Genomic DNA, 10609 nt, shown 5'->3' with positions numbered 1-10609 from the left:
TCTTACAGGAATTCTTGATGAGTTAGTACCTTTCATTATATCATTGGTTTTAACATTAGGTGGGTTCTGAATTTTTTGTGTTGCCATTTTTGTATTATGGTAAAATAGTCATCACATAAAATTTACCATTTTAACTATTTTAAAGTGTACAGTTCAGTGGCATTAAGTACATTCACATTGCTATGCAACCATTACCACCATCTATTGCCAAAACTCTTTCTGTCTCCAGCTCAAACTCTGTGCCCAGTAACCGGTAACTTCCTATTCTCTCTTCCTCCAGCTCCTGGCAATCACTTCTGAGTGTTATTTTACAGCAAAAAGAAATGTTGACTTTGAACTTGATTTACAACTGAAAAAAAACCCCACAAAAAACAAAAATGTAATTAGATGCCAGAGGGAAAGGTGGGGGATAGCCCTCCATTCAGAAGTGATTGTATGCAGGTAGAAGACTCCACTTGAGTGGGGTGTGTGTGTGTGTGTGTGTGTGTGTGTGTGTGTGTGTGTATGTCTTTAAAAGATTTCCTCCTCCCAGCCCGCCCCCTCGCAGTTTGCCACTGGGTTTTGCAGTCTCCTGATTTCCTCAGTCCACAAGAGGAGCCAACATGGGCAATCGCCTCTGTAGTTTCAGGAGCTAGTTTGTGGCAGGGGAAGCCCCATTCTGAGTTGAGGAGTGGGAAGGTAACCCGTATGTTTTTAGTTTCAAACATCTGCCCCAAAGATACTGTTGCTCTTCTTCTGGAAAAGCCGGATTGGTAGGATTCCTCCAAAGGCTCAGCCCGACGTGCTGTATGCCATCCCCTCCCCAACTTCGACCCTGAAGCTTGCCAAGAACCCCCGGAGGAAAACCTGCTGGCTTCCATCCTTTGCCACAAATGGCCAATTCTGGAGGAGGCGCTGTCTGCAATGGGAATCTTCACAGTCACAAGAAACAGGACTGCTCACAGAATGGAAACTGCACAAAGAATGGCCTCGTGAAGAAAGTCCAGGTAAGAGGGGATCCCTGCCCGGCTTGGAATGGCCAGGACCTGTGACTATTTCTTTGTAAGGCTGTTTGAAGCAGTCCTAACTGAAAGTCCCTCTTAGGAGGTGTTAGGTGTTTTGATTCTGCCCTTCAGCTAATTTCAAGTGCTTGGCTACTGAACAGCTTAGGTGTGGGGTAAGGAGAGAATGTCTTCTCTAGACAAGAGAGGGCGGGCATACATAGTCCCAAGAGCTTTTTAAAGCCTGAAAATACAAACATACCTACTAGACTTTTATTTCCTCTCACACATTTCAGGGGCAGACTTGTGAAGGCTCAAACTTTCAGCTACATTTCAGTCCATCAGGAAATCAGGACAGGCTACATTCACCAGGCTTCATAAAACATTTTTTTTAAAAAAACTGAGGTAGTGGAAGTAAACTAAAAGTTGCCGAGATTAGGTGGTGTGGATGGCATTTTCCCCTGTACACCAAAAATGTTCCCAGTCCACCACTCAGTACCTTTAACCCAGCTTATTCTCCGGGTGAAAGATGAATTATTTATGGTATTTAGTGGGACATTGTCACAGCTTACAGTTTGATTTGGGGCCAGAGCCTTTCTTTGAAACTTGCCATCACAGCATTCCTTTGGAAGACACTTCAGAGAGTGTGGCTTATTGTTACATGCGGCACACGGAACCAAACAGCCTTTTGTTTTCCCATTGGAAACATATTTTGGCTCTTGCTGTAATACAATGTTTGATGGAGATGAACTGAAGAGGAGGCAGAGGAGGAGGAGAAGGAACTAGAGAAATATTGTCAGCTTATTCCAAGAGGGGGCTGGGCTCTGTGAGGTACTTGTAAAAAGGCAGCTCCCCACTTCCCACATGTTGCCCTGCCTCACTGCTCTGAGGAGGAGCAGGGGTGAGCTCACCTGCCTCCGAAGCAAATTAGCATAGCCAGACAGGTAGCCTCACTGTTGGGAAATGAGAAGCTGGGCAGGGAACCTGTACAGTGCTTTATCACTCATCCATCCCCGGAGAACCAGCATCCACCCAGGGGAAAGGTCAGACTGTCGTAAGATCACAGGACAGGTTGGGCTTGCTGGGAGCCAGTCCATCACTCAGTACATTAAATCTGCGCGTCCAGTTGGAAGAGGTGAAGGGGTGATGGGGAAGGGGGGTACTCTGGAGCATGGCTGAATGTGAGTATGCTGTGGTCCCCTCTTAACAAAAGGCATCACCCTAGCCTTAGAAGTGTCTAATGAAAATCTCAGGCCTGGCCTCTCCCAGATGAGAAGTAGTGCGAATCAATAGCATTGTTGGTAGCTGCTTCATGCCAGTTCCTTTTGCCTCATTTGATTCTCATAACAATACTGTTAGATGAATACTATTAGCCATGTCTGTATAGATGAGGAAATTGAGGCTCTGAGAACATAACTTCCTAAGATCACCTATCTATAAGAAAACTGGAGCATAAACTCCAAACCATCCACCTTAGCCCAACTTCTTTTTTTAAAAAAATTTAAATTCTTCATTGTTTAAAGTATTACATATGTCTCCTTTTTCTCCCCTTAACCTCTCCCCTCCAACTTCTTTTTGGTATCAGGACTCTATGGTAGTATGCACTTCCCACTAAAGGCCCCAAAACCCCTATTTTAAGGTTGACTAAGATACCAATAACATTTGAGAAAAGGAAAGGGATGATGCTTTCATTGTGACCCCAAATATTCAAGAATACCATGCTCTAACTCCTAACACATTGGCCTCTAGTGAAAAACCTTGGGATGTAACCAAGAAAATAATAATTATGTATTGTATAATCTCTAACATGTACTGCATTCTTTCTAAGTGCCAGACATTCTAACGACTTTGCATTCATCATCTCACACATTCCTACAGGGTAGATACAATTACTATCAGACCCATTTTAGAGGTGAGGAGACAAAGCTTTAGTAAGTTAACCAAAGTCATCAGCAGAAGCATCAAAACCAGTTTGGGAACCTGGTTTTCCCATTTCTAAAACCCAACTTTGTATTTCTTTGCTGCTTCTCTAAATACAAGATATTAGTAGGAGTGAGATCTGTACCTACTTCCACAGAGAAGGGGCGAACTAAACTCAGCCCTAAAGGGCAGAGAAAGTGTGAGTTAAAGGTATCATGTTTTGCGTGCGTGTTTTTACTGTTGTTAATTTGAGCTTATTAATGCAAATGACACCAAACTGTCACATACCAGAGCCTTCAATATGCAACATTGTCCATTCACAGACACACTGCATCCATGTACAGGCCTCCACCCATTCTTTAAGAAAACCAACTCCATGTAACCCCAAGTCATATGGATTTATACTGAGCCCCAGATGGAGCTCTCCAGTTAATCTGCCTTTCAGAAGCTTTCTTCCACAGTATATGGTCACCCTGAATAGGCAGTTCACTTAGCGCAGCATTTCCTGATAATAGTGATATCTTAGATATGCAGTGCAGTAGGTAAATGATACTTGCAAATGATTTGATATGTTTTCCATTGAAAGGTAAAATCTATTTTACTCCCCTTCAATGTGTGTTGGACCTAATGTCTTACTTACTTGTCCTATGGAATGTGATAGAAGGCATTATCTGAGACTTCTGAGACTAAAGTTGAAAGAATCCTGTTAGTTCGAACCCAATCCTCCTAAAACATTCACTCTTAAAACCTAGCAACCATGTTTGAAGGAAGCCCAAGTAGCCTGGAGGAGAAGCCCAAGTAGAGCGAAACCAAGTATCCTTGCTGTGCCACTAGCTGTGATGCAGCACCAATTTGTAAACTGTATAAGTCAGCTATCTTAGAAATGGATCCTTCAGCTTGGGATCTATCAGCTCCAATTGATACCTCATGGAATATATAGATAAGTTGTCCCTGCTGAGTCCTGCTCATATTACAGATTCCTGAGCAAATAAATGATTGCTGTTTTAAGTGTGGCGGTGGTTTGTTAAGCAACAATAAATAAATGAACATATGGGTATTCTTGTTTTTAAATATCTAGAAATTTCATTCTGCAATCTCATCATATCCATTTTATTTATTTATTTATTTATTTTCCTTTCCAATTTGTGTGCATTTTCATTTGTTTGTATTTTTTGTTATGATGAAAAATATAACATACAATTTTCCATCTTTTTCCCCCATTATAGTTCACATTCAATATTATTCTGTATTAGTTTCAGATGCACAACATAGTGGTTAGACAATCATATACTTTACCAGTGGTCCCCCCAATGTTTCAAGGAACCCCCCTGGTCCATAGATAGCTATTACAATATCATTTTTTTCCCTCCATTGACCTCTCTCCAGCTACTCCCACCCCCCAGCACATGCTCTCACCCCCCTAGTGACTGTGTCCATTGGTAATGCTTATATGCATGCATATAAGTCCTATGGTTGATTTCTAACTCCCAAATCCCCGCTTTCCCTCTGAGATTTGACTGTCAGTTCAATGATTCTCTGTCTCTGGATCTATTTTTATTCCTTGGTTTATGTTGTTCACTATATTCCACAAATGAGTGAGATCATGTGGTTTTATCTTTCTCTGAATCATATCCATTTTTAGTCTGGCATTTACATTTTGAGGATAGAGTTTGTTGTGGCCATCTATTTGCTTTCAATTTATTTTGTGTTTTGGCATAAGGACTGTATGCTTAAGATAAGTGTCTGACTGGTTTAGCCAAATACAATGAACTCAAATATCACTAATGCAAAAGTGCAATCATCTGAATGATGCCAAATCTGAAGTGTAATTATTCAACCTGTGGCAACCTGCAATTTATTACCTATGAATAAACAGCTAGCTCAGGAAAGTGTGTGTTAAGGTGAAGAAGTTTTCTTAATTACAATACATGTGTTAATTATATTTAATATTTACCAATTATAAATTAATTTTGTCTATTTACTAAAGTTTCTTTAAAAAACCTTTCTTGGAAACACTGTTAGAGGTGGATTGATGTCAACCTAAATAAATACTTGCAAGGAATTTACTACATTTATTTTGAAATACACTGAATTTAATATTTCTACTAAATGTTGTCACCTTTGTCCCAATTTGTCTGAACTAATATAGTTTTACTATAATTCTAAAATATCCAACCTGTAAATTAATGTGAGAAGGAGCTGCTGCCATCCTATTAAAAACCAAGATATTGGCCAGATAATTCACAATTTAGGTGAAACATTTGGGGGTGGGGGTGGAATAAACAAAACACTATAAGCATAACTCAGAGAAGTATTAAAAATAGTTCTATTTTATCCATCCATCACAGTACCATCTGAATCCTGCTCCACTCATTAATTTTGTCACATTGAAGACCATTTGATTACAGCAGAGACTGAGAGTGTCAGGGTCTGGTATGGAACAGTAGGAAATGGTAAGAATGTATTTACCTAACAAAGCTCTTTGTCTCCAAGAAGCAGAACAAGTCCTATGTTGACAGATCTTAGGATTTTCAAAAGAAGTTGGAAATCCAAATGAGGTGGGAGGCAGAGAGAATCTCCTCATTTTTAAATAGTGGCATCTAACCTTTAAAAATTCAAATAGTGTAGATTTTAAGGAAATATTGCTTCCAGCCACAAATCTGTAATCTCTGAACTATAGGTAAATAGGGTGAGAAAAATAAGAGGTCATAAGTAGAGTGCTATTTTCTTGTACACATTTAAGAAGAATGGTTCAGGGAATTTGACTCCTCTTAATTTAGATTTACTTCATACTTTAAAAAACAATCTATAATAATAAAAGCATAATATGCAAATCGACCCAACAGCTGAACAACGGAATGACCATGCGGCCAACCATCCAGACGGCCACGCTATGACACCTGCTGGCGCCAGGCCGCTAAGGCGGGTGCAATGCGATTGGTTGGGGGCCTGGCCATCGCCCCATGATCTCCCTGAAGAGAGAGGCCCAGACCACCTGCCAGTGGGACGATAGATCAATCGGGGGGCTCCACTATTGCCCCAAAGAGGGAGGCCCAGGCTTCCCCATGGGGGTACTGTGGCGGGTGGGCAGGGACTACCTCTTTGGGGCTATTTATCATGGAGTCTTGATTGGGTGGATGGGGCCTACCTCTTTGGGGTGATCAATTGTGGGGCTCCCGGACTGTGAAGAGGGCACGGGCCAGGCTGAGGGACCTCTCCTTCTCTGAGTGCACAAATTTCACGGACTGGGCCTCTAGTAGATAATATAGAAATATAAGTTCATTTCCCTGAGTTGTTATATTAACCCTTGATCCTGGAATGTGCAAGTTTGAGGAACAATTATAACAGACTTCATACACTAGATTTCCCTGACTAGTTCTGATTTTAAATATTAGGTACCAAAGTGTTCATCAAAATGTCATAGACTTCACAGGAAGTGACACAGAAATCTTTTGTTAGACAATGCATCATAACACTTGGTCACCACTGTTGTTCTCTAGATACGGTGTGACTGGGCCTTCAAAGTTGCCCAAGAAAAAGGCTGTGTGCAAATCATAATTATTCTGTTAAGTACAAGTTATACTTGATTGTTCTTTCTCTTCCATGTGGGCCTTACCCATTTGAAGTCAAGGATCCTTTGAGAAGCTGATAGATAGTTTTTATAGAAAAATGAATGGGTTCATAATCATAAATTTTCATGTAGAGAATTCATATATTCCCTGAGTTTCTCAGATACCCTGGTTAAGAGCCTCAGCTGTGGAATGCCTTTATTAATTAGGCTACATCTGCTCTCACAACCTAACTAGAAAAACCAGCAAGTCAACCTCTCCAGAGGAGATGGGAAGGTATTCATAAATTGATTTACCAAGGAGAGAAAACCACACAAAACCCAAAGTGACTCAAGCAATATACACAATAAGTGTCATTCATTTATTTAAAAAATTATATTAGAATTTTGCATTCTACTCTATAATACATTTATATTTTTTCTTATAAAATTATTTTTATGTCCTCCCTTAAAACCCTTGAGTGAAAATGAACTCCCAAAAAGATATTTCTTTCCTGGTGACTTTTCATACCTCAGAACCACTCAGGATTTCCCAGGGAACCACTTAAGGGAAAATGATATTAGGAAGAACCACTCACTTTGAATTCATATAGAACTAGGTTTGAGACCCAGCTCTGCCCCTTACTAGCTGTGTCACATTGGACAGGTAACCTTATGTCTCTGATCCATATCTAACAAGGCAATGGTGAATATGAAATGAGACAGCATATGTAAGGCTCCTAATAACTATCAAGTATAGAGTAGATATTTAATAAATGATAACTGTTATCTATTAAGATTAATCTGCAGCCATCTCTTTCTCCACTATTATAATAGCGTACAGTACAATGCCTGGCATATAATAGGTGCTCAATAAATTATTGTCTTAAACCCTCAACTCTTCTCATTCAATGATAGTTTCTCAGCTCTCATTTTATTTGACCTGTCAGCGGAATTTGACACAGGTAATCACTCCTTTTTTCTTAAAGCACTTTCTTCTCTTGGATTTCAGAATATGACACTTCTATATTACTAGCTATTCCTTCACAGTTTTGATTTCTGGTAACTTCTCATCTCCTTGACTTTTAAATAGCAGAGTGACCCAAGGCTTAGTCCTTGTACCTTTTTTTCTTTTCTAACTGCATATCTACCATGATCATCTGATCTTGTCTCATCTCTCCATGTATATGTGACATCTCCAACTTTATATGTCCAGCTTTATAGCTCCTGATAACTACTCCCTCTCTCTGTTCCCAAATCTTATTCCCTTACAGTTTGCCCCATCTCAGTAAATGACAACTCTATCCTTTCAGTGGCTCAAACCAAAAACTTGAGCATCACTCATGACTTTTCTCTTTCATTCTACATTTAGTCAGAAAATTCATGATCCTACCTTCACATTGTATCCAGAATCTGACTATTACTCACCTTCCCCACAGCAACCACTCTATTCTCACCCACCATGCTCTCTCACCTGGATTGCTGCAGGAACTTCATCTCTTCTTCCTCTGCCCCAGTTATATATCGCTGCATCACAAACCACCCCAACACACAGTGGCATTGAACAACAAACATTTAATTATGCTCATGGATTCTGCTGGTCAGAAGTTCGGATAGAGACACAGTGGGGAATGCTTCTCCCTGTTCCCATGATATCTGGAGCCCCAGCTAGGATGGCTCAGTGGCCTGAGCCTGGAACAGCTGGGTCAGGAAGTTCTGCCTCCAAGGTGGCTTCCTCACTCCCATGCCTGCCATCCAGACTGAGATGGCTGAAGAACAGAACAAGCTGGGACTGTGGACTAAATTTCCACCTGAGTCCTCTCTAGCAGGGAGGACTTGAAGAGAGTTTTCTAGTAAATAAAGTCCCATGGCCTTTTATAACCTGGCCTCAGAGGATAGCTTCACTGTCACCCTGCTTTATAGGTTGAAGCTGTCAAAAACAATCCCACCAGATTCAAGGGGAATAGTGGGAAGAGTTTCAAAGAATTTATGAACATACTAGAGGCCTGGTGCATGAAATTCATGCATGGGGGGGCAGTCCTTCAACCTGGCCTGCCAGATAGGGCCTAAACTGGCAGTTGGACATTCCTCTCACAATCTGGGACCGCTGGCTCCTAACCGCTCTCCTACTTGCCTGCCTGATCGCCCCTTAACTGCTCCCCTGCTGGCCTGATGGATGCCTAACTGCTCCCCTGCTGACCTGATCACCCCCAACTGCCCTCCCCTGCCAGCCTGATTGCCCACAACTGCTCTCCCCTGCCATGACCCACCTCCTCTGCTGGGACCCAACTCCTCTGCACAAGGTGGCGGAGATGCCGAGACCAGCCTTCTCCATGCTGCGCAGAGCCGCGGGACCCCCAGGCCTCACCACATGGAGTGGCTGCTGGGCCCCACCTCTGCTGTGCATGCAGCCATCTTTTGGCGGCCATCTCGTGATGACATTGCGCAAGGGCGTCACATGAGGGCGTGACACCTAGGATTTTTACTATATAGGATTTTTAAAATATATATATTTTATTGATTTTTTACAGAGAGGAAGGGAGAGAGAGTTAGAAACATCGATGAGAGAGAAACATCAATCAGCTGCCTCCTGCACAACCCCTACTGGGGATGTGCCCGCAACCAAGGTACATGCCCTTGACCGGAATCGAACCTGGGACCCTTGAGTCTGCAGGCTGACGCTCTATCCACTGAGCCAAACCGGTTAGGGCACTATATAGGATTTTAAAACCACCATATCATTTTTCTATCCCTGTCCACCCCTCTACCATCACCACCAGCAAGACTGCAAGACTGTTCTCAACACAACAGCCAAAATGTTCTTGTGAAATTAAATCAAGATGTCACTCTTCTGTCCCAAACCTTCCCCTGGTTTCCATTTCACTCAGAACAACTGCCAAAACCCTCACAATGGCCATAAGGCCCCCTGGCTTGGTCCTCCCTGATATATCCCTTTTTCTTTTTCCCAATGCTCAATGGATTCCAGCCACACAAATGCAAGCAACCATGCATCAGTCCACCTGGGACATTAGCACTTTCTCTCCCATTTGTGCTTCCCAGATATCCAGGTGCCTGTGCCCTCCCTCCCTTCAAGTCCTGATTCAAATGTTATCTTCTCTGTAAGAGGTCATCTTGAACTTATCTAACACAGCAAACCTCCTCTCTTCTTGCCTCTCTTTCATGCTCATTTTCTTTAGTACTTAACACCACACACACACACACACACACACACACACACACACACACACACACTTATTTCCTATCTGTTGTCTGTCTAGCATGTGAGCCCCACATTGTCAGGGATTTCTATCTTATCCACTACTGAATCCCTAGCACCTAGACCAGAGCCTGTATATAGTCCGTGCTGAATACTATTTGTGGAATGAATAAAGACCATCTGTTTTTATTAATCTACTAGGGGCCCAGTGCACAAATTCGTGCACCTTGAAAGGAACTATGGGTTGTGAGGCTGTGGTAGGGATAGAGGTGGGTCTCGGCCCATCCTCCGTGCCCCCACCCGGCCCCTCCAGCCATGGCCTCCAGTCCTCTGTCTGCCAGCAGCCCTGCTCCTGCTGCCACATCCACACGCTGACAACACAGGCCCCACTCGCACCTGCTGATGGTGGCGCAGAGCGATTGGGGCTGGCACCAGCAGTGGGTGCAAGCTGTGGCTCCTGTACCGATTGCCCCTCAGGAGCAGGGGAATATGGAGAAGCCCTCAGGGGTGATCAGGACCGGCAGCCGCCACTCATACCCACTGATGGCACTGAGTGATCAGGACAGGCACTGGACACTGGCAGCAGGTGTGAGCACCGGGTAGAACTGTGATGCATAGGAGCAAAGAATTTTCAGTAACCACCAGAGGCTCGCCCCGATGACAGCAACCAGCGCCCTGCCTTGGTCTGGTGCCCCCACTCACCTGCTCCACCATCCCACCATGTCCAATGCCCTCCATGTTCCGCACACGCCCCATGGTGGTCAGCACATGTCATAGTGACTGGTTGTTCGGCTGATCTGCCATTTGGTCTATTTGCATATTAGCCTTTTATTATATAGGATTGCTTGTAAGAACTTCCATTTGTTTTGTTTTGTTTGCTATTCAAATTGCTATTTGCAATCCACAAGCCTAGTTCTTTCAAAACTAAAAAGGGTAGGGGCAGAA

General features: G+C 42.9%; 1 protein-coding gene across 1 annotated transcript in view; it reads left to right on the top strand.

Moving 5' to 3' along the window:
- Positions 1 to 596: 596 nt before the first annotated feature.
- The window catches only part of SPTLC3 (serine palmitoyltransferase long chain base subunit 3), a 131293-nt gene continuing 121280 nt past the window's right edge, over positions 597 to 10609 (top strand). The window contains exon 1 of the mRNA XM_079783757.1: positions 597 to 986. Within this exon, the coding sequence (XP_079639883.1) occupies positions 873 to 986 (114 nt within the window). The 5' untranslated portion in view covers positions 597 to 872. The remainder of the gene's footprint in view (positions 987 to 10609) is intronic.

The sequence above is a fragment of the Cnephaeus nilssonii genome (genome assembly GCF_951640355.1).
Source record: "Cnephaeus nilssonii genome assembly, chromosome: 11".
Lineage (NCBI taxonomy): Eukaryota > Metazoa > Chordata > Mammalia > Chiroptera > Vespertilionidae > Cnephaeus > Cnephaeus nilssonii.
The sequence above is the reverse complement of the archived record's forward strand: the minus strand, read 5'-3'. Positions and strand labels throughout refer to the sequence as shown.